This window comes from Hippocampus zosterae, chromosome 15 (assembly GCF_025434085.1).
Source record: "Hippocampus zosterae strain Florida chromosome 15, ASM2543408v3, whole genome shotgun sequence".
NCBI classification, from domain to species: Eukaryota; Metazoa; Chordata; class Actinopteri; order Syngnathiformes; family Syngnathidae; genus Hippocampus; species Hippocampus zosterae.
The window spans coordinates 9,860,350-9,885,502 of NC_067465.1; the positions used below are offsets into that span (position 1 = coordinate 9,860,350).

Genomic DNA, 25,153 nt, shown 5'->3' on the forward strand with positions numbered 1-25,153 from the left:
TCGCTAATAGCAAGCGCATGCAATGTGTGTGTGTGTGTGTGTGTGCTTGCCTGTCTGTGACTTGGCCTTCACACAGCTGCTTAATTAGGCAAGAGTGGAGTTTTCATCAGGTCGTGCCCAACAGTTTGTATACTGCACACACGCACACACACACACGTGCACACCTTGCACCTTTTATTAGCCTCATTACATCTAGCTTCAGCTGACTCCAGTTCTAATGTGAAGTGTGTACCTATTTAATGCCCTAATGGGAAGAATGGGTCTTGACGTGTGTGTGCGTGCGTGCGTGCGTGTGTTGCTTTAACAGCAGACTGTCCAGCCTGCTATTAAAGCGCTAATGTGAAGTGAACCGTTAATGTGCTGGAAACGTCAACAAATACTACGATGAAGTGCGTGTGCGTGCGTGCGTGCGTTATATACCAGTGCATATGTGATGTTTAGGGAGTATTTACACAGCCAAGTAAAAAATGTGAATGTTGTTTTTCTTAGCACTTTAATAAAACAGATTCCCACGGACCCCTCTTACTGCGAGGCCTTTAGTTGCCACGTGTCGGAGTTTATGGGGTAGCGGAAACTTCCAAGCAGAGGCGGTAAAATTATGAATTGTGATTTTTTTTTTCCCTTGTAGAGGAAGACCATCATACTTTAGCAGTGACTACGCGCTCACTCATCTCCACCCTTGCTGAACATTTCAGTGCTGGCAGAAACTAATGCTGATAACGTTGGCTAATCTGTGCGAACGATGCAGCTCTGCTTAGTTTATTGCTTTGTCAAGCCTCCCTGTGGACTGGGTGCTTTAGATATTTAAAATGAAAAGATGAGCTACGTTAAAACCGCTATGTAAAATATGTCGATGTTTAAAATAACAATTGATGGTCATTGTTTGATTGAATTGTGATATAACTTGGCTTTAGTTCGCCAATTATGTATAACTCAATGGATGGGGAATTTTCTATGGAGGTCGGGCGATGTAAAATATCCCAAATTGAGGAGTGATCGCTTGCAGAAACATTTTGGGAACTAGTTGGCTCGCTAATGATTTAGTTGGTTTAATTTCACACTTAATTTCTGTAGGCAGGTTCTCCAGACTCACAACTATTTGGATGCAAGTCAGTTTTACATTTTTTCTGTCGCCTTTAAAGTAGCATTTTGGCATTAAGTGTGAAAAACATCAAACTGTAGTTGTCCTTGTGGATTTTGGTCCATTCAATATAGATATTCAGTGTACAAAAACCGCCTTATCACCGTCCTCTTTGTGTCTGTCCCGCAGTTGATCGCCATTTATGACGAGCAGGAGCCCCACCATGGCGGCGACGGCACGAGCACCAGTTCCACAGGCACCCAAAGCCCAGACCTATTTGCCACCGTCGACCTCGTCACAGGCGGTGGCAGCGCCTCAGCTTTCCAACCCTACCAGGCGGCCAGCGAGATCGAAGTCACGCCGTCGGCCCTGCGCACTAGTAAGCCCGATTTCGGTCTAATGTTTTCTACGGTTCTTATTTCAATACGTCACCGAAAAGCTAAAAGATAAAAAATAGATTTTTTTGGGGGGGGGGGGGACACAATATATTATAATATACATTAAAAATGTAGCTTTATAACTTCATTCCAAACCAAATTCCTATGACTCCAATAATGGTACACATACATAAATTAGGGATGTGAATCTCAGCACTGAGGACGATTCGATACACATCTCGATGCACTAACTACCAGTGATGCGATGCTTAAACGATACATAGAATTTTCTGGCGATACGTTTCACCGTCTTCACGATGTGATACGACGCGATACACATTTAATTCAAATCAATGCGATCCGATACGATACAATGCAATTTGTTGTGATATTGTGCAATTAAACATGATGCAAATACCCAAAGAAAAAAAGTTTAAAAAAAGATGGAATTCAGTATGGTATTGCAAAAAGTATACCACTTTACTCCTTGTAAACAGTAGAACATGTAAAACAACTTATTTAAGCCCTTTCACAATTGGGTTTTGTGCAAAGAAAATGTAAACAATTTGGCACCTGAGACTCACAGCTGTTGCTGTAGTGTAAACACAAACAGACTACTCACTGAGTGTCTTATATGAAATATCCATCTCCATAGGACAGAAAAAAAATACAATTGAAACAATGTGGCAGTCACAGCCTCAAAGCTGCTGTGTGTATTGTAGCGTACACAGACCACTGTCATCGAGTGTCAAAATGAAATGTCCAAAAGAGTCATCCATATATAGTTTTTCCTTGCGCAGTCACAGTGAGCTGCAAGCGGACCCCCAAAATAAGAGGCATCGATGCATCGATTAATATTGATTCTTTTCCACACCCTTAACATATATGTCTGTAAGCGCAACTTAAAACTCTACTATGCAAAGCAAAAGCCATTTAGCAAACAACACCCTGAAACGGCGTCGACTTCTCTGGCCCATCTCAGGTGGACTTTCAAAGTGGAAAAGAGTTTCTGTGATCTGACGAGTCCACATTTCAAATCGTTGAAAATGTGTATATCGTGTCCTCCGGGCCACAGAGGAAAAGAACCATTTGAATTGTTATGGATGCAAAGTTCAAAAGCCATCTGTCATAGTATGGGCCTGCGCTTGTGCTAATCTGTAAATACGCATCTGTAAATACGACAGTAATGCGGAAAGGTACATACATGTTTTGGATAAACATATGCAGCCATCCAAGCAACATCTTTTCATGGAGTGCAGAGCCGTTGGTCCACGCCAAAACTTGGCCTCCCAACGCAGTGGCTTCCTGGTCCCACGCTCCCAAGTGCCCCCCTACCCTTGCGCTTGACACTCTTGCGTCTGTTCCCTCTCATGTTTATAAAAATCCTCATTGGTTTATGTGCTCAAAATGAAGACGGTTCATGACACTTCATCCTGTCATTTTTCTCCGTCGCTTTCCTTATGTGGTTCACCAGAACTAACCATCAGATTTTTGAATCTCATTAAAAACAAAACAAAACAAAACCAAAAAAAAAACATTAAATTGAGGGTCATCGGTGGTGTGAGTTGCGCTGCCGTTTATTGGCAGGCATGTCGTTCAGATCTGGGCCTCCCACGCGGAGCGACTTTTAAACAGCGTGATTAGTTTTAATGGAAGGCTCTTCCCTCCCTCGCGTTGTTGTTGTTCCCACACTGTTGAGCCGAGTCCAGCTCGCGGCCTCGTTAGTCACGTTCCCCCGCGGTGGCATGCCACTGATTAATTGACTTCATCACTCACTTGAGTTAGAGTCGCAGGAGTTAGCTTTTCGGATGTTTGCGTCACGCGCACTTCCGCCGTTTGTTTCACTGTCCTTTATTTGTTCCGAGAGTTATGATAATTATGATAATGCACTCCTTACATAATCGGCGTAGCACTCCCTACATAATCGGCGTAGCTCACCTTGGGTTTGTATGTTGTCATTTTTTCCCTTTGTTTCATTTCAGATAGCAGCAAGCAGTATATTATGGATTGTACCATAAATCATGTAACGTCAGTGTGGTGCCGCTATTTCTTGGTACATTTGTGCACATTTTGGGTTACACCTTCCCGCTAGGATGAGAAAGTTTCTTGTTAAGATGAGAAAGTTTCTCGTCTTAAAGAGAAACGTATTTCCCCACCAGCGCTAGCTTATTTATCAGCGTGAGCTAGCTTCTCGAGAAACATATTTCCCCACGAGCGCTAGCTTATTTACCAGCGTGAGCTAGCTTCTTGTGATCGGTAGTCTATGTTCAACTTGCTTCCACTGCAGTGAGACCATGGCAACAGAAGAAGACTCACACTCTTTCCTCAAAAGAAGGACTATGTGAAATAGTGCCATAGACCAACTAAAAGAAGATAAAATGAGGATAATTGTTTCCCGTCAGGATGAGTTTTCTCGTTAGCAGCAGAACGTTTTCTCATTATGATGAGAAACATTTCTTGTTTGAACGGAATTTTTTTCTCTCAATTTTTTTCCCCTCCGTGTCACCTTGTACAAACATCATATGCGCTGTCCCTGTTAATGAGACCAGCATAACGTCACTGATTGTGTGGGCTGAATAGTGAAAATGTGCGGTGGAATGTTTTCTCTTTTGTCTTGTTTTGAGTGACAGAAATAAGCCAGCATATCATACAAACATGCCATTTTAAAAAATAATGATTCTTCAAATTATTTCTTTTTCCTTTGAGATATGCCCCTGCACGTCCGCCGTAGCAGCGACCCCGCCTTGATGTGTCTCAACGGGCCATTCAGTAGCGGTGGTGGCAATTCGCGGGTCCAAGCGGAAGAACCGCCGTCACGGAAGAACCCGACCCGATGGTCCACCACTGCCGGGTTCCTAAAAGCCCGCCATGCCTCGGGCACCAATAGCCTGGAGCGGAAGGTGAATACAATACGTCTTCATGTATATCCAAATGAGTACAAATAAGTTATTTTAATGTTTTTTTTTATTGTTCTGCTGCAGAGTAAAGGCTTGGACACTTATCGAAGCCTGCCAAGAGATGGGACGTGGGCCAATCAGAGAGACTTTCAGAGGGAGACGGCGCGCTCGTCCCTCAGCGCCAATCATCCCATGGTGGACCGATGGCTAGAGAGGCAGGAACAGGTACGTTTGACCAATTCATTTCTGGTGTTGCCTTCATTACTACCTGAAATCACTTTTTTTGGAGGGGTGATGTGTTTATCAATCAAAATCCGATATCGCTTTCAGGCACATCCTGAAACCACAGTTTCTAGATATTTAGTTATAGGCTATCTATCCAATCTAAGGCAGTAAAACAAATCCCAGAAAATTTGAGAGAAAATCAAAAGGCAAAGTATTTTTGCCTAATTGTCATTTGGTTTTTCTACATGGGCAAAGGGGGAAATTTGATTATAAGCAGAAAATCTGTTTTTTGTAAAAATTCTGATGGAGCTCACCAAAGGTTCAGGTTATTAAGAAGGTCGAAAATACTAATGAAAGCCAGCGATTAGGGCCTTAGAATATTTCCTTTTGTGGGGACGATACCAACAGTTCCGACTTGAAAATGTCATCATCACTCCTTGTTGAACTCCCAAATCAGCACAGAAACCAGTCATTACATGGATATTTTTTGTTTGTCCTATTTGCAATGCCAACATGGTCCAATCACTTTGTCTTTCTGTATTTATGATTGATAGATACCGTTGAAATAGAATTCAGCTGCCCTTACCGTTTGTTGCTTTAAAAAGTCTTACCTTACTTAAAATCGCATACTGCACCGTAAAATGGCAAAGTGCGTCACGCTCGACTCCCAACCATGCATTCGTTTGAGGTAACATGTCGAGGTCGGCCAAATGGAGCAGCTGAAGTCTTGTGCTCTTGTACAATTAGCGTTGAAAGATGTCGAACAGGTAGGGTGGGTCGCCATGGCAACAGCGAGCCTTCACCGCTGCTGTGGAATACTGTGTAATATATAATTTATATACGCACACAATATATCAAAGTGTGCGTGTGTGTGGGGGGGGGGATTAGTCCTTCAAAACCTTAGTTTTTTTTATTTTGTTCACGTGAACTCACACTACACAACACACAAATGTAGTCACCATGTTGGAGTAACTGCATGTGTAACTTGTGTGTGTGCGTGTGTATCCCGGACTATTAGGAGCAATGCTTTTATCTGTTGGGACAGGCCAGTGAGGGGAGGCTTCGCTCAACTCACCAGGGATGTTGTTAGAATGACACACTGAAGACCGGCTGCGCACACTTGTGTGGACACATGCCTGTGCAGGGACTGCCAGGCCAGACGGGGCAAAACTGCACATGCACACACACTGATCACAAATGTGCGTGTTCTCACACGGGCCAAAAGCTCCTGAGATGTGTGTGCATATGTGTGTTTGTGAGTGCACGCTTGCATGTGCGCAGTTGGCCTTCAATGTGTCATACTAACACACGCAGACACTCAGAGGCTTGTTAGGAGAGTCGCGTGCGTGTGTCCCCCAAGTGCACCTTTCGTCAGCAGATCGCTCATAAATCACAACCAGGGCATGTTCAACTTGTCTCTGTGTGGGAGAAAATGAATGGGTGTTATACATATACTTGAACATGCGTGTGCAGGTGTGTAAGCACATGTTTGATTCTGTGTGAGTGAGACCAGCAGGTGCTGCTGGAACCTTTGAAGTGATTCAAGTCTGTCTCTGTAAGCATGCGCGTGTATTGATTTTATATATGTATGAACGTGCGAGCTCCCGTGTGCGTGTGTGCGTGTCTGTTAGTTGTGTGATCAAGTGTGTGCATCCATTAGTTGAGTGTGCATGCACTTGATTGCATTGATTTTTATTACTTTTTGTATGTTTGTATGCATAGATGTTTTGACTGTATTTGTATCTTTTTGTGTGTTAATGGATTTTATTGTGCATGTGTGTTTGTGAGTGAGATTGAATCCCTGCATGTCCAGCAAATGCTGTTTGATATGTACATGCACACACACACACACACACTGATTATGTATGATTTTGAGTATTTTTTTTATCAATCCCTCTTTGTGTGTGCACAATGTGTCTGTCGCTGTGTATATGTGTGTGTCACTGTGAATAGACCGGCAAACATCTGTTTAAGTGCGTGACCAGTAGGTGCTGCTGTGGAGCTTTGATAGTGACTCAAATTGTGTGCGTGTGCGTGTGTGTGTGTGCGCGTGTGCGTGTGCGTGCATTAGGTGAGCACAGTTTGAATGAACATCTCTTCAGATGATTTGTATGATGTTGTTTTGGGTTCAGATTTGTGAAGGTGAAGCAAGTGCGCGGCGGCCATGTTGTGCTGAAGTCCCCGCGCGTGACTCCCCTCCGGCTTGTTCGCGTCTCGCCGCCAGACGACCCTCTCATGCCGTGTTTGTTTGCGCTTTTGCAATTATTCACGTTGCCGAGAAGCACAAGCCGAAGGGCGATTGTATCTTTTAAACAAATAAACTGCACTGCAAGTGGAGTGCAATCTTATTTGTTTCATTTGGCATTCATTTTCCCCGTAGCCTTAATGGAATTAAACTGAGGCAGACTATAAACTTTCAACGGGGACATGCAATTTTTTTTCTCACCATAGTTTCTTGAGAGGAGGTAGTGTTTCCTCACCAAGAGTTTGCTGATAACATGCGTCGTTGATTGGTCATCAAGGAAGTTTTCCTTGTGGGTTTATTTAACACTGCTGTCCAAATGTGTTCCTCGATTGCAACTATCCTGTATGTTGTATAGATGTTTCCCTCCTCCAACACACCTGATTCAAATGATCAGGCTTCTAAAGACCTTGCTGATGACCTGATCAATAGAATATTGTGTGCTAGAGGTGTGAAACATCTAAAGCATGCAGGTTAATGGCCCTCAAGGTTAATTGATACTCAGTGTAAGTTGATGGGCACACAAAAATAGACAAACACACAAAAAATAAGTTTTGTTTTCATTGAATTCATTTTTTTAACCATCTATCTATCCATTCGCCGAAAAACTTCATCCTCGCGAGGGTGTTTCCACCATATTTTTCTAAGCATCTTAAGCTTTAATGCCTTGATGTGTGAACCATTGATCCCATAAAGCTTTTCGTTTTCACAAGGATCCTTCACCTCAGAGAGACGTTAATGGGCGATCTCTTGCGCTCTCTTCGTCATCTTTGATCTAGTGGTTTTGATGTAATGGTTTGCCAGGAGACTCGCCTATCCCCAGCTGTGCGGCTCTCGACCCGGCTCGGAGACGCAAGTAGCAGATCAAAGTGTCGCTCATCTTGAGGGAGCGCGCTCTGCTCCCTCCTCAGGGCCACCACCAGCACCTTGGGGTGCAAGCTGCACACACAATAACGGTAATTCAAATATAATTCGACTCCAAACAAACCTGACCTACCACAGCAGATGGCATCCATTAAAAAAATCATAATCCACCTGTTTAAATTTCAAAGCGGGAGTTCGAGCGTTGTTTAACTCATTCAGTACCAGCCAATTCAAGACCAAGTCTGAAAAGACGTTTAAAAATGTCTTTGGGAGTGAATCAGTTAAAAAGCTCGTAACGCTTATATTCCTCACAATGGCCTTTATTTCCACAAATGCAAACACATTGGAAATGCTGCATATTCCTTGCATATTAAAAAAAAAGCAAATCTAAGAAAAATATATTAGATGCGTTATTCCTTCACCAATGTGGAAAAATGCCCAAACTGTTCAAAACAAAAGCATTGTCTCGGACATTGCACTCCCTGAAGTCATTTAGTTGGAAATGTACTGTTCACACTGCATGGAAAAAAACATATGTGTCACATATGAAAAAAAAATTGGAATTGAGCTAGAGCGTGAACAGTCAGCCAAAATGTCAAGTCTGGTTGTGATGGCCACGTCAACCAAAGTATACTCTACTGGAGCTTTTGAAAAACGGTTCAAGGAAAAACACGTGCTCCTCGGTTGACTTCACATCCACTGGCTTGATCCGCTCCTTTGTCCATATGCCCGCCGTAAACCGAAATTGCCGCCTTTACCCTTTTCCTGGACCGTTTGCCTTCTCATGCCACCCGACAAAGCCTGAGGAGTTGAGCTGGGTCTGTCTGCGTTTCGGTCATGTGTCGACGTCGACACTGAGCTCGAACCCCGTCTGATTAGGGGGGACGCCCGCGCGCATATGGTCGCACCTCTGCTTCCAAGTTACCGTGGTAACAAGTCTACTCGAAGTCCATAAGTGAGGGAAATCAGATGGGTTTATGACATGTTTTCCTTTCTTGGAATTATGTTAGAAGGTTGTGCAAGCTATCCATCCTGCAGGACCGCCAATTCATGCTCTGGCTTCTAGCTAAGTATTAGGTTAACTCACGCTGACATTTGCAGTTGAACCGTGCACAATATGCAATATAATACATATTCTGTGGAACCTTGGCTAGTCGTCGTTTTTTTCCCATTTCAAAACCATTTTCCTCAAGGGGAATAATAGTCTGTTGCAGAGTTCAATATATTTCCTTGTATAAGCACTGTTTTATCATCGACAAATGTTTTTAACTGTCACGTGCTAACCGCTGTTTACTCATTCACTGCCTTTTTACGACAGAGTTCTCTCAAACTATGAAACAGTAAAAGCAAGCCTGACAAAGAGCTTACGGTCTTTTCTTGACAAAGAAACAACGAAGAGCGGCTCACCATATGAGCATCTTATTTACATGCCATTCGTTTTTCACTCCATGAACTGTCATCTTTTCTCACAGACGTGACACTCTTTTTAAGACCAACTGTGATATACTGGATATTATGCATATAACCAATGCGTTGAAAGCCAAAATATCCCTGAAACATTCTGATTTGTCTTTCTTTGTGAGTTTTCACAGATTAAAAACTGATTCAGCATTAACAAAAAAGCTGAAATTCCTCCATTTTGTGGATTTTGCTGATTATTCTTCAGTGAGGAACAACAGTAAACCTTTCATGGAATTAAACTATTGATGAAGATGATTTCACTTTTACTATCAAATAGTCATCTTCTTCCAAAACCTTTAAAGCTTTAGTTAGAATCCCAAACTATACTTAACTGGCTGACTGACTGACTGTCAGTTAAAATGCCCCTGACTTATTAACAAAATAATGAACTACTTACTTAGCGAGCTAGCTAGCCAACTAACTGACGAGCTAGCTAATTCCATCTATATTAATTGTAACAGTGGAATGTCTGAGGGTAAAACTCCCCTGAAGGTCTACAACTAACAATACAATCTAATTGCTCAGCAAGCTAGCTCACTAAAGCTTAAACTACTTTAATTGTGAAACGCGGTGGAGACTCTATTAAAACACTCCTGAAATTTTCAGACTAACTTGAGCTACATTCATTGGAAGACACAGTGGAATCTCGAGCTAAAACGCTTCATATGTTCTACGACTAACTGATACCATCCAACCAGCTAACAAACCCACCAATGAACCATCTACTTACTTCAAACTGTGTGCGTGTGTGTGCGCAAGTTTACAGCCATGCATGCCGCCGCATGCATGGACATCCATTTATATGTGTCAGTGCGGTCAAAGTTCCAGGAACTGCGCGCGGGCTGCACTTCATTAAAGTGCAGCAACACTCTCAGACGTGCGCGCACACACACACATATAGTGGGGGCACTTTATTTAGTGCGAAAGATAGGGAGGACAGACCTCAATGGATTCTGGAATTAATCTTTAATGAGTCTAGGCCACAGTGACGCCCCCCTTCCTCCCCCCACCTAGCCGCCTCGCCTTCCTCGCTCAGGAAACAAACAATGACTTATGTGGGGGTGGGGGGGAATAGGAACTACTGCTCATACCTGCTTGCCTCCCCCAAACACCATCATGAATTATTTACGTCTGCTTGGTCAGAGCCCACCTCCCAGCGGCAGGAATCGGATGGGTTTCTATGTTGCGGTCACTCAAATGCAGCCACCTCACGCCCATTCATCTGCAGGTCAGCTGTCTTTCGGGGTGTCTTTCACGTGCAAATTGGCTCCGGCGTAGCCCCGGAAAACAGCTTACACCAGAGCAAATTTGATCCACCTCGGGGGAGGTGGTTTAAAAATTTGCTCCAGAGCAAATGCTCATTTGCGAAGCAGCACCGATGTAAATTTGCACGTGTGAACGCAACCGGGTTAAATTTGCGCCAGAGCAAATGCGAAAAAGAGTTGAGAATGCAAATCGAAAAGAGTTGATTACGTACGGCGCGAATGCGTTGCTTTCGTGCTCTGTCAGACTTCCGTCATGTTTGTTTAATAACGACACAAGACTTGGCTGGTAACAGTAGCAAGCACCTTTTGGATTGTACCATCTCAACTAGAACGGGGGGGGGGGGGGGGTAGTCCCACAAACGTCTCTGAGTTGTTTATGTAGTTTGTTCCTTTGTTGTGTGTTCACCCCATGTAATTTATTTTCATTATTTCTCTTGATTTTCTGTTTGGCGCATTACATGTTTGCTTTTCTGGTTGTCATTAAAGTCATCGTTGACTTATTTTTTCGGGGGCGGTCACTCTCGAGCAGAAGGCACGGAGACCGAAAAGGAGAAGGACGTGCCTGTACAGTAGTTGCTTGAGTTGTGTAAAAGTTTTAAAAAGAACCAACACGACTGCTCATTTGTTTTCTGTCGTTTTGTTCTGTGAATGCAAGTGGAGCTGCACCGACGGTGCGCCGGTGCTGACACGCTCAGCGGTTTTGTGCGTGTGATCGCTCCACAAAATTTGCTCCGGTGTAAAATATATTGCAACAAAATACATCGGTGTAGCGCCGGAGCAAATGTGTGCCGTGTGAACACTCCTAATCAAAGCACCATCGCATCCAGCGATTGCTAATGTTGATTTCGGGTTTTTGAAGCCCAATTTTGTCACAAGTAATTATCTAAAATAATCTTCTTTAAACCCCAAAGCTGAGTACCTCAGGGTACCAGAAATTGTCATTAAAGCTAACTTTGTAGTTTTTCATGGCTGAACAAAATAAGATGGCTGGTTCTACCATGAACCCACATCATTTCCGATGGACCTAAATCATCCCAAACCTAAGGCAAGAACAGACGCCCCCTCCCCTAAAAAACAGACACATTTAAGTATGTTTTGTTAAAGATGGATCGGTTGCAACTACAAGTGTATCCGGCTGTTGGTGTTGAAGGCAGATTCATTTTCGCCTAATACACACTGCCTTTGAAAAGTAGCCAGACCACTTTTAGCAAGTTAGAGGACACCCGCGGCACGCCGGTGCCGGCCGAGTGGTCACACTCAGCTCCTAGTTGTTAGCCACGAGCCTGTAATACCAGGTTGCGACTCAGAATGTCCGCCATTTGCTGGCAGGATAAGTACATTAACCCATGTGTAGCTTGTTGTTGCCGACCAGTCCAGTTTGGTTTGGTTCTAGCCACTTCCAACACGTAATGTTGTTTGTGGCACCCAAAATCAGGTTCATCAAATTGTTGTGCGTTGCATGCAGCGCCACTTCGCATACAACTGAGCTAGCAATGACAGTAAACCGTTTAATTGTGTCAAAGTGTGCTCTCCCTCTTCATCATTGGCCTCCATTTGCCTCTATTGTTTCTCATCTAGCCCCCTGTATGTACACTTCCCGACTGCCGAGTATGTCTGCGTGCCGCCAGATCCTCGCCGGTGGCGCGTTTTGAAAGGAAAAGAGCGACGGTGAAATGTCGGGAGCGTGCCACGATGAAAGCCAGTCTTGTTTGGCCTTTCCAGGATATAGCGCCGCCGCTCCCACGCTTGCACCCCGGCCCGATGGGCTCTTTTTTCCTTTTCCTTTCTTATTTTTCCCTTTTTTTTCATTCCATGGAGCTCTCTCTTTGTTTTCAAACGTTCATGAATAGTAATATCACACTGGGAGCTTTCTGCATTCATAAGTAAACTGTACTTTGATGAAACAGACTTCAGTAGATCTTTCAAGGCTGTGAATTGAGATGTAAAATCAGGCTGGTGTTTGGTGTTTTCTTGTTTTTATTCTTTTCATTTTTCCGGGGGAGTAATCAGTGTTATTGAACATACGCCAATTTTCTGCCATTACTGTGATTGCATGATAATCCGTGTTCTAAAAAACATTAACTTATATGTGACAATATTCGAGTGACAAAGTGAAAGCTTTTTATGAAAACAGGCAAAATGTGAATTGAACATGAAAATACACTAAAATCCAAATATGCTGAAAGGATACTGTGGAAAAAAATGACTGGCATTTCAAGGAACAACCGTACTAAAAAAACTTTGCACTAGCTACCTTCGTACAAACATAAGATTTATCTTCTGTTTCCAATCTAATTTCTGCTCCTCCTGAAAAGAGTACTCCCAGTGCTTAATTGACACCTTTTTTTATTTCCCTTAAAATTCATTATCTTTCTTTTATAAATGCAAGCTTGGACATCCTGCGGGAGCAGATTGCGTTGAATTTCCGCCGATCCGGTTGTCAAGCTCCCTGCGAGGTTACTCTTGCCGTCTTTGCGATAGAGTGCCATCAGCAGCGGTCTGAACAGGCGAGAAAAGACATGGAAGCAGGAACGACGGCGGCGTCCTGCGGGTGTCATGGCAATCATGCGGCGTTAGGAGCACAAGACCCATTTTCATACTGATGAGGTCTGCGCTCTCCACTTTTAATGCCCTCCACTTTTAATGCCCTCCACTTTTAATGACCTGTTCCTTTTGTCTTACTACTCGGCTACTGCTGCCGATCAGCGTTTTTGTGTGTGGCATTGCGTCTGCATGTGTGTCCACACGCGTGGATTAAAATTAATACGCAGCACAGAACAAAAGGCAATGTAATATTGAAGTCCATGAATTTTTATTGCTATTGAAGACCTCCTCCCATCTGCTTCTGCTGGTGCCGTCAGGTTATCTACGACTTGATGCAATCTTGCGGATGTTCCAATAGTGCTGGATGATTTGGTCCAAAAGATTCAATCCCAGATTTGTGTTCATATTGTATATAATTGAAAGATGTTTGTTGTTTTTTTTTCTCTTCCTCCTTTCTTCTTTCTACATACATTCTTGCTGCTGGGGGCTGTAAATTTCCCCAGTGTGGGACGAATAAAGGATATCTTATCTTATCTTATCTTATTCCCCCCAACCCCATCCCACGTCATTAAAATAGAATAATTGAATAAAAATGCAGGGAATGGAAAGGTGAAGAAAACTTGTGGTCAGAACACAAATATTGGAACACCTATCTACGTTCAAAGGAATGGTTTCTGTCCAGCCACCATTTTGTCTTTTTGTTTGCAGGAGGACGAGGCAAGAGAGCAAGAAAATGGCCGGATTGAGCCAGCGGGCAGAGCCGACTCGTGCTTGGGCCACACTACCGCCACCGCCAGATCTCTTGAGTGAGTCTCCAACTTCCCATCACCTTTTCCAAAGACACTCACTGCTTGATACTAAAATGAAAAAAAAATCTACACACTATTCCCCAAAAGTGGAAAAGTTAAGGAGATGAGTGGAGCTTTGGCATGAAATAGGTTGTCTATTTGTGCCCCATGATTAGCTGGTGACCAGTTCAGGGTGTTCAATGCTTCCTGTCCAAAGACAACTGTAATAAGCTCCAGCATGCCCCTGACCCCTAGTGACGATCGGCTGTCCGGAGAATGAATGAATGAATGAAATTGAGTTGACCTGGATGGAAGGTTATAGTTCGTTTTAAAAGTTCATTCTGCAATTCACCCGTAAGCCCAATAGCCCAAAGTTTTTGTAAGTGGTGTAATATCTTATTTGCAGCACAACAGCCAAACAACTCTTGGAAACTGACGCAATATAGCAAAATTATTTTCAAGTCTGTCACTCTTGAGTGGGAGCAAAAGCGCCACGGAAGCTCCCACACACTCCTCCGATCCGCCGCCAATGTTATTAGCCAGCGTGTCTGGTTATGGTCCTCTTTCCTCCACTTTGATATGCAGGTATCCTATTGCTGTTATTATTACTCTTTCGACGCCTCTTGCTTGTCAACAAGGCACGCGGTTTACACTCCCCCAAACTAATCACAGTTATTGTTTCAAAGCAGCGAGGCGGCTGGATGATGTTTTGTCGAGCTCGGCTGCAAATGCAAGCACTTGTTTTTCGTCATTTTGGCAGCTTTAAATGTACATGACAGTGCGGATAGATGAAATGGACACATTGCAGGCAGTGAAAAGTGAACAAAAGAAGGATCTGGTCAACTTCAAGGAAAATGCAAATAATGAAAATGAAATGGAAAAAACCTCAATGAAGTGAGAAGTGAAAGTATTAGGACACTTACCGTAACTGTAAACAAAAGCATTTGGGTAATTGTGTAAAATTCAGGTACAGCGAAAACACTCCAGTTTATTTCTTGATTGATTAAATAAAATGGATTTTGTCCATATGTCTATTTATTCTTTTTGTAACCAGGTAATGGATTTAAGTATCAGTTCTCATGTACAATGCCAACCTGGAGGCAATTGAGGTTTCAGTGCCTTGCCCAATGGCATTTTGACAGCAGAAAGTCAGAGTCAGGATTCGAACTGCCGACCATTTGCTCACTGGATGACCCGCACTACCCAATGAGACACAGCCACCCGGGTTGAGTCTTCATGAACAAGCAGTTGGAGGTTGAAGTCTTGCCGGAATTTCCAATTTAAAAAGTCATCTTTTATAATTAACACTTGCGCGGGCAGAAGCCCAGCAGAAACGAAAAGAGTTGAACCCAGTCCAGAATTCATTTTTCATGAAAACGTTGGAAGGCTTCCAAGAGCTCCACTGCATATAATTATTGTCACACGCTTGTTTTAGTTCACAGTCAGTATCAGGTTTTGGCTTGTGTTTGTCACATTTTCGACACCATTTTACTTTCCATGTTTTAATTCAGTTCTCCCCCTTTTGTTTTGATTCATGTGCACCCTCATCACATTTCCTCCTTTTTTTTAAATTTTATTTTATTTAACTTTTTTGTTTGCTCACATGGTGTCCTTCGTCTCACCCTCACTCTTTTGGTCGCCCACCGTTCCGCGCCCGGCTGATCGCAGAGACCTAATCAAAGTGGTGGAGGTGACAAACGATGGTGGCCCGCTGGGAATCCATGTGGTGCCCTTCAGTGGCAGGGACCGAAGGTAAAAAATAATGCCGTCCAGGTTGGAAGTACGTTCTTTTAAGAGTCTTTAAAAGACATGTTTAAGTAGTTTTAATGTTGTGGTTGACCCAGAAAACATTGAGAATAGCCTGCACAGTTATGTCATCCCAAATCTTTTGATCATATAATCCCAGGCTCAGTACTGATTTAGTTTTTTTAAAAAAAAGGTACAAATGCATACTGGTGGTTTGGTAGCTGCAGATAAACACTACTGTTTCACCCCTACTGCCTACCATTATGCACAGTGTAAAAATACAGAAAATCCTTACTGAACCCGAGTGAAATCCTGCGCTTGCATAACAAACGAATTGGTAATTTTAGGGGTTGGGGGATGTGACCTCTCAACGTGCCCATGTATCGTCCACTTGACGCGTAAATACCCGCCCGCATCGTGAAGTCATTTGCCAATTCACCACCATCCATCATTGGGCTTTGATGCCTGCAGGTGACCGTCATATTTCCGCCGGCCTCCCGTCACGTCCGCTCCGCGGGATTCAAAGGACGCGTTGAGCACAGCTGGAACAAAGCCGGCCGGAGAGGCATTACCTGGAATTTCACATCTGTTTTGAATGTTCCCAAAGAGGCAGTGAAGCTGAAACAAAATCCGCGACTACATACTTGTTCAGAGGGGAGATGCTATCGCCTTCTTCACAGGCCGACTCAATCACGCTAAGAGCACACTTTTAAGGCACGTTTGCCTTTATTGGGAAAATGTGTGGGCCGGCATTATTCCTAGATTATGCCTTCATCAAACGAAGTGGAAGCCCTTCTCCAGGCAAATCACATTGTGTTCCCACTCCATTCCAATCAGCTGGAATGTTTCTGAACTCTTCCGCCCTCCTGAACTCTGCTACCCTCACCGTAATCACATTCTCATCCCAATTGAATTAGAAGCCGGGGCCGAGTGTTAAACTGTACAATCTACTCAATTTACAGAGGTGGCTCATGCGCTGAGAGAGGGGGTAAAAAAGCCCCTTGATAGGTCGACAAGAAGACTGAACTTGCCACATCTTTTCCTAAATTCCCTTTTTGGCTATGTAATCCGCCAAGCGCCTGTCTCAGGTGATGCTAGCCTCTCGCCCTAAACCACTTTGCACAGCAGATTACAAGCGTGGCGGCTCAGGTGCTTGCGCCACCATCATCCGGTCGCCCCCCAGATCCCCCCTGCCCCCACTCCCTCCCCTTAGAAAACATTTTGTGCTCTTCCAAGAATATTGGCACTAGTGCTCCAACAAAATGGTAGCAGGGTTTACCAGTAGCCCTTTTTGTCTTTTTCGTTGAAATGTCACAAATGTCCTTGGCTCAAAGGGAAGTTTGGCAAAAAAAAAATATGTTGAAGTAAAATGCTGAATTATTAAAAATGCCATGACGATGCTGATTATCTATATCCTTTCCAAAAAATGCATTAGTAACTTTTAGAGTGGGTCACTTCAACCGCAACAAAACAGTTCGGGTAAAGATGGTTGCTCATCCCCAAATTGTCATTTAATGGTCTCAAAAATGCAAAACATGCATTGCCGTGAATAAGATAAACTTAAGACCTTAAATTTCATGTTTCGTTTTGTCATTTCGGTAATTTTCCTTAGAGGGGAAGTCAAATCATAAATATTTTTGAGAATAAAATGTTCCGCACGGCCCCACCAGTCTAAACACGGTCTTTGGATTAATATTACATTTGTGCAAAATGAATCAAACAGCAAAATATATCTGTTTTTATCCATCTCATATTCCACAATCGCAACATGATTGAGGATGCCGTGTTTAGACTAGTTGAGGCACATCGACCATATTATTGTTCAGAACATTTTTGACTTGACCTCCCTATGAATACATATCTGAATCCGAAATAGCCCCGCCTTTTTGTTTTTTGACCTCCAGTACTCCCAACAAAGCCACACTACCTTCTCTGTTGCGTTATGTTGACATGACCCTGTTGGACACTTTCAGGACTCTTGGCTTGTTGGTCAAGCGTCTGGAGCGCGGTGGCAAAGCCCAGCAACAGGCCCTCTTCCAGGAGAACGACTGCATTGTTAGAATCAATAACGGGGACCTGCGCAACATCCGCTTTGAACAGTAAGACTATTTCCCGAGACACCACTCCTGGACTTTCGGATGGCCTTGCTTCATCCTTGCTTTTTGTCTCTTTGCTACTGGCGCCTGGTGCCCAAGGCTTGCGCTAAGTGAACCTTTTACAGCCGATTCGATCCTTCCAGCCTGGATGCCTTTTTAGAAAGCTTGTGAACCAACCATCCTTTGACTGCTAATCCCGCTTCTTGCATCATTCCCCCGTCTACCTAAACCCACCTGCCTCTTTTCCCATTCCCGTATCCTGCGTGGCGAAATGATAATGTAGTGTGTGTGTGTTTGTAGTTTTTATACTTTTATACCAACAGCTATAATTCAGAGGAGATATATATATATTTACCACACACAAAAATGCACATATACACACCGTTGCTAATATGTTTACAGATTCTCCACAGCCCAAAACCTGAGATCTGGATGCGGTTCCGCTTGCAGCGGCAACATTATCCGAGAATGCTCGTGAATATGCAGGGACGGTTTGGAGAAGTTAATCTTCACTGCGGTTGAGTAAAATTGAGACTGTCACGATCGTCTCGAGCATGTTAGTGCCAACTGCTGAGGAAAAGCAAAGGTGTGTGATGTATGGGTAAGAATGCGAAAACATCAAGAATCCACAAATTGTCAGCATCAGGGCCGTGAACTAGAATACCGTGATGCTAGTTTTTGTAACTGGCAGTTTTAGCGTCTGGAATTGTCGGACAGAGATGGTTTCTTTCAACGCAATAGTGTGGGAGAAGTGATTGTCGGATGCAGACACGTCTTTTACGACTGTGTATGAATTGAAAGTGTGTGAAAGAGGCGCCTGTCAGTCCAAGTGTTGTGACTTTGTTGACACAGGTGCATACAGATCACGTCTCTCCGGGAGCTACTCTACATATCGTTGTCGTCTGCTACCTCATCTACAAGTACATCCTCCCCCTGGGAATGCTGCCAAAAAGGGCTCCTGGAATTTCACAACACATTTTCACGCCGCGGGAATGCATTAAGAGCCTCTTTGCCGCTTTGGCCACTCGCCTGAATGTCCTCTCTGGACAAGTCAAAGCAACATGTGATGGAGGGCAACAAATGGTGCCAGTGAGGATTTGCTGCTGTCAACATGAGCTTTCTTTTGGTGGCTATTACTGTATGAGCTCGCAGTGAGTAAGGGGGTTGGGGGCTCAGTTGAGCGGGAGATTTTCTGTCCATCCAAGTGAGAGTATCAGGAGATGGAACCATAGCAGTAATATTGAATTTATCACAACGTTCATGTGGCCAAAGACGGATGTCGGATTTAGAAAATAGTTGACAGGGACGAACGATTGCTTTCAGCGCAAGAGTCTGAATATTGAGGGTCAGTTGTTCAACTTCGCATCCCACTCAGGCTTTCAGCTATTCCCTTTCACACTGCCACGGTTGATGCCTCTGACCCTACCATGGCACCCTCCCAATTACTTCCTTAAAGACCTACCCACTCTCCACCAACCTACTACAGACTTATCTACTTTTAAATGACTTACCTGGCTTGTCACCGATCTTCTGACCCTACTACCAGTAAACCCTTCTTAATGGAACTTACCTACACACATCCAATTCACTGATTTACCTACGACCTTCATACCTGCCTTCAAGCTACTTAACTACCTGCCACCAGTCTCAGAACCTACATTCCTACTTTCAAGCTTCTTCTCCAACTATTTGCACCAATCTACTGTCGTCCATTCAAGCTACTTAACTCATTCAGTACCAGCCAATTCAAGACCAAGTCTGAAAAAACGTTTAAAAACGTCTTTGGGAATGAATGAGTTCACTATATACAAGCTAATAATTTACTGACCGAACAACATACATGGTACTTTCAAGCTACTTACTGACTACTCGCACATGTCTTCCCCTTCGTTTGCGTGAAAGATTTGTGATTTTATTCCTGTTTCCTTTCTGCCCAGGGCCCAGAGCATGTTCCGCCAGGCCATGCGTTCTCCTGTCATCATGTTCCATGTGGTGCCGTCTTCGGTGAAAGCCCACTACGAGCATCTGTCCCAGGTCGAGAGAAACCCGGCGTACTCGTCAGGCCGCTTCACCGCTGACTCGGCATCCAGTGCCACGGATCTCACGCCTCACAGGATGTCCCGACACGGCTCTCAGAAACAAGCGCGCGCTCATCCGCATCCAGAGCAGACAGACGGCTACACGCCCGCCGCCGCTCACCCGCCAGCCATTTCTGCCGCCAAACCTCCCACCGGACAGATTCACTCACCGCAGAGGGGGCTGACATCCACCCCCACGCCGACATACAACAAGAAGGTCGGAAGAAGGCTCAACATTCAGCTTCAGAAAGGTACTGGGGGAAAAAAAACGAAACACCTTCAAATTCAAATGGAAATAGGAAATGCTAATTAGTTGTTATGCTAACGTGTAGCCATATAGCAGTTTAAACCCTGGCTGAGAACCCCATTTTAAAACCCCAACCCGGGGCCATCATTTGATACCCTAACTACAAATCTTGACCTCTTCTAGAAATCTAGCTCGAAACCCTATTTTGGAACCTTACTCTGACTTTAAACCCTAACAACAAACCCTAACCTCAAATAGAGATGCTGACTTGAATCCCCAACCCCTGTTCGAAACCATATTTGAAACCCTACTTTGGAAAACCTAACCCTGATTTGAAACCACGAGGAACGCTATTAAAGTCTTAAAATCTTTAAAATAAATGTCTTTGGGTGGGGGGAAAAAGTTTCTAAAATAAGTATACTCTCTTGTTGCCCATCCATTTTAGACTTCAGCATTTTCTTTTTCAATTCACGTAGGTGGAATGTGTCGCAATATTTGAATCCACATGTCCCGAAAAGCAACAGGTGGGCTTCCGCACAGCATTTTGTACACAAATTTGGCGTGGCCTTAAACAGACGCGTTGGCACAGGTGACGCGTGCGCACCTCTGCCAAGGCGTCACTCGGGGTTGTGGGCGAAGAGCTTGTTGCTTAGCAGCCGCCTGTGCTGCAACAAAGACGGGACTGCAACCTCCCAAAATGTCCCCCCATTCCCCCAATCTCCTCTCCATCTCTCTCACTCATCCGTGACAAAAACAAAAACAGCTGCTTCTTGTTGTTTGGTCTTCCCCCTGAAATCTCCTCGTATCCTCTCGCTCTTTCTTTCGGCGGCAGACGTTTGCCGGGAGATTAGTGGCACGTCTCTCAAGAGGACCGTTCGCCTCATCTCTAGTTTTGTTTCCACTTAATCCCGCCGCTCCCAGCACGCCTTAAACCTCTGCATGGTTTATACTTTTGAATCCTGCAAGTAGCAAAGTAAAGTCGCGGCAGTGGGTATAAAAGGTGTTCGTACACAAGTTATTTTTCCTCCTTTATTGTGACCTGTGCAAATTAAGTGGAAAGACTTTCCAAGTAAAAATAACTGATAGGGTTTCAGAAATGTGCATCTAGGGGCTATGATCAGAAAGAAGCAATCTAATTCAAACTCATGTTAAATGCGAGACAGCACACACCTGACAGCTTTAAAAGTGCCTCTAATTTACCTCAAATAAATTACTTTGCATTTTGAAATACAACAAAAGGATTGCCGACAATCCAGCCCAACCACATCACCATCAAGGACGAGGTGCCGCTCACTTTCGACATCCCGGTGAACTACCCTGTAGAGAAGAAGGGGACCAGCACAGTGAGGATGCGTGAAGTCGCCTTTTACTGTTGTGCTTGGTTGCCATGGTAATGGAAGGAAACGGCCAAAGTGACGTTGCGAGCGGCGTGGGAGCGATGGCGAATACAGCTTGACTAAGACTGGCAGGCCAGTTCCGCCACCATTTGTGAATTCTGCTCATGTTGTCTATTTCTTAGCAGAAATCACAATTACTTTTTTTTAATAAATAGTCTCTAGATCTAAAAAGGTCAAAGAAGTTGCTAACTTGGCAACACTGCAGCGTCTTGCTGACCTTTGTGTAATTAACATCTAAACACTTAGTCCCAACTTCTTGCTTTGCACACTTAATTCCCAGGCACAAATACGAGAGTAGTCGGGACAGGATGGAGGCTTAGTCATAATTTCCTCTCTCTATAACTGTCCTCGTAATGGGATGTTGATTCACTGCTTTATGCTTTCCAAAACTTGCCTCCAAGGAGAACTGTGAAAATCTACCCCCCGAAGGCACTTTTTAATTCAGATACATACATACATACATACATACAAAACCTGTGTAGACATGTTTATCATGAGTAGACCCACAAAGAAGTCCTGTGCTTTAAAACAAAACGGGCTTTTCCCATGGAATTTGTCCAATTGCTGCCAAATTTTATTTGTATACTTGACAGATTATGACACATTTGGGTTTTCATCATTATGTTGCGAAGTGTAGGTTTGACTTTTGAAAGTTCGTCAACTCAAGCCTTTTCACTTAGCAGCATGAAATGTGTTCATCAAGAGTAGACAGATAGAAATGGTCTCAAGGACTCCTCTTGTCAAATAAAAAGGAAGTCTGCCGTTATTGGTTTGAAATAACCAATTTAGGGACTTCATTCCAAGATTTGTCCAAGACTGATTTGACATAGGTGTACCGTCCGGTATATACTTGAGAGCAAACATGGAAATGAATTTGTTGAGTGTGTGCTGTCTTGGCAACAGCAGCAGCTGCGGATGTCAACTCACTCACTCTGCGTGTGTCTCTCTTCCCTCGCCCTCCGCTAGATGATTGTCATCTGCTGCTGTATTAACTTGTCGATCAAGGCCAAACATGGAAGCAGCAATGTGACTCAACTGAGATTTACATGCAACACAAGAGTGGCGAGGTCACATGACCAATATTGTCCTCATTTCGACATTATCTTTGTTTATATTTCACTTTCGATACGATAAAAATATATTACTCAGCCCTACTTGTGAGTTTGATTTGATTGCTACCAAATTTGAACAGATAGATGACATTAAATACAAACCTGAGCAATAATTTCACGAGGCCCCCCCACCCCCAAGTAATTCAATTCATTTTAATAATAGCTAAATTGTGAAATATTAAGATTTGTAGTCATTCTGTGTGGGTGCACAGTCCCAAAATTGAATGACTCGCCAAAGTACACTCCATCTAATTTAGTATGTCAGCCACATGGATTTTGAGGAACATGTCTGTCAAGTAGACCCACAAAAAAGGCTCCAGCAAGCATGCCTGGAAAGACAAAGGAAATACACTGGTTTGATTTGGAACAGCCATTTTAGGCTCATAATGGCCATTTCCAGTGTTCCTTTGAAGACTTGTCCTAATATTTTGGTTACCATATCTAGCCTGAAAGACCGGGACAAGAATATGTTGTGACAGGGATTGGTCGCGTCCACAGAGCTGCACAGGAAATTCAAACAAAACAACCATGCTATGATTGTCTTAATGACATAAATATTCCCTCTGGGTGACGCCTCAACGTTTTGTTTAGTCTCAAGTTGATGGTCTATAAATGGACTTCCTGCTTTGACTGTGGTCTCACCCCCGCAGGACCTGAAGGTTTGGGCTTCAGCATCACGTCGCGCGACGTCCCCATCGGGGGCTCGGCGCCCATTTATGTCAAGAACATCCTTCCGCGGGGAGCTGCCATTCAAGATGGACGCCTCAAGGCAGGTGACCGATTACTCGAGGTGAGGATGTGATTTTTTTTTTTCCACTGTAAAGCATTCGACTGACATTAACTCTTTAATTCCACAAGGCGTACTTGTACGTCTTTTTAAAATTAGGCCCTGCCTTCCAAGGACGTACTTGTACATGAGTCTTTTTTTTTTTTTTTTTGCGTCATAGAGAGGATGAGGGTCTGATGCAATCTCTGAATGAGAATAAGCCGTTTGCATTGTAAATCAGGTCAAAAAGTGACCAGTGGGTGGCAGTGGTGCCTCACGTGTTTGAAATGCATGCTTTTACAAAAAGCTTTTTCTCCGTTTTTTGCCCAGAAATCGCCATTTTCATGAAGCTTAGCCATTTTGCAATGCCGGTTTCTGAAGAATGGAAAAAGAGAGAAACAATTTTTTTCTGCTGAAAGAAGAGAGTCCAAACTTTTTTTTGCTAGGCTTCATGTTTATATACTGTAGCATTAGGACTGAATATTCTGTGGACCTTGCAAGATCAGTCAAAATCCAGTAAAATGCTGGGATTGAAGGGGTTGCTCCAGTGAAAATGGCTGGGATTGAATGAGTTAAACTGGAATTGGAAGTGCTTTCATTTGAATATATCACTGTAAAATGCTCAATGATTTGAGAGTGAAGTTGTTATTGTGAGATGACATCACGTATTCCCCATCACCGTTTTATGCCTGCCTGGTATAACAATATACTGTCCTTTTTTGAGAAAGCTCCGACGTGACTGGTATCACTTTTGCTCAGGTGAATGGGATCGATCTGAATGGACGCAGACAGGAGGAAGTGGTTTCCATCCTCAGGGCCACGCCAATGGGGGGCACTGTGGGGCTGCTGGTCCTCCGCCAGGAAGACACCTTCCTCCCCCAAGAATCGGTAAGTCTTTCATATTTTATCTCTGCCTTGACTCTTTGGCCACAAAATTCTGTCATTTTAGTTGCTGGGGCTGTTGCTGAACACTAACAACGTGCCTGCCTACAGTGGAGTTACTTTGCAAAACTGCAGTCAGTGTTGGCAACTTCACAATTTGGTCAATGTACGAGTGGTTTTTTTCCCCGCAAAAGTTCAAACAAAGAGGAAGCGCCTAGTTTATTATTAGGAAAAAATGTGTTTGGTGTTAGAAGACAATAAGTAAATTGCAAAAAGGCAAGATGTGTTATTTTAGTTGCCATTTGTCATTTTATTTAAGGAGAAAGTGCACATTTTCGCAGTACAGTGAAATCTTAGTTTACATCTGCCAGAGTTTTTCTCCAATTCAGATTTCAACATTTTTTTTGTCCGATCTGCTCAGCATCACTCAGGCAACATCGGGATAACGCATCCCGTCCAAAGTCAGAACTTCACAATAAAAGCATGCAATATAAGAACAGTTGCACCACACTTTCTTTGGCCTTTGGTGGCTTATTTCACAGTCACACTTAATGAACAAGCACGGAAATAATTTTGAGTGCAGCGACATCAAGAATCTGAAATAAAGTTTCGAAATGGATGTCCAGTATTCTTTTCTGCACTTTATTAGACATTTTCAATATATTTCTTTCGTACTGTTTTTTTGTATTTCATTCAAAAGTTATTCTTTATATAATGTTTTCCTGTTCATATGTGTAAATGGAACAGATTGACTAGATTTGTGTTATTTCCAATTGGAAATATTGTTTTGTTTTCAGACAATTTGTTTTAAAAAATGTTTAAATGCTTATTTTTTCTCAGGAGAAATAAAGCAAAGAGCTAAACTTATTCGAAAGGGTGGGAGTCAATTAAAATCAAAAGTCACATTTATGTGAGGTGAAAAAAAAACAATTCAGATTTTATTCTTGGGAGCATTTCTTGCATCCCAGCGCCTCCTTAGGGCATCTGGTGAGGAACAAATCAAGTGGACTGCTAATAAGTTTGAAAGCATCCAGATGTCGGTGCTAATTGCCTCATGTGGCAAATGAGACGTGATGTCCCGCACA

At 43.4% G+C, this 25,153-nt stretch overlaps 1 protein-coding gene across 9 annotated transcripts in view; it reads left to right on the forward strand.

Annotated features, from left to right (window-relative positions):
- The window catches only part of pard3ab (par-3 family cell polarity regulator alpha, b), a 103,875-nt gene that overhangs the window by 32,079 nt on the left and 46,643 nt on the right, over positions 1-25,153 (forward strand). For 7 of the 9 annotated variants that reach the window (XR_007967011.1, XR_007967010.1, XM_052087343.1 and 4 more), the window contains exons 3-11: positions 1,271-1,460; positions 4,165-4,358; positions 4,440-4,580; positions 13,665-13,762; positions 15,413-15,496; positions 17,464-17,589; positions 19,524-19,915; positions 23,071-23,210; positions 23,946-24,074. Coding sequence is in view for 7 of the 9 variants with exons in the window: in XM_052087343.1 (XP_051943303.1) it covers positions 1,271-1,460; positions 4,165-4,358; positions 4,440-4,580; positions 13,665-13,762; positions 15,413-15,496; positions 17,464-17,589; positions 19,524-19,915; positions 23,071-23,210; positions 23,946-24,074 (1,494 nt within the window). In the remaining 2 variants the exon portion in view is untranslated. The remainder of the gene's footprint in view (positions 1-1,270; positions 1,461-4,164; positions 4,359-4,439; positions 4,581-13,664; positions 13,763-15,412; positions 15,497-17,463; positions 17,590-19,523; positions 19,916-23,070; positions 23,211-23,945; positions 24,075-25,153) is intronic. The other 2 variants (XM_052087346.1, XM_052087348.1) reach the window with 2 other exon arrangements.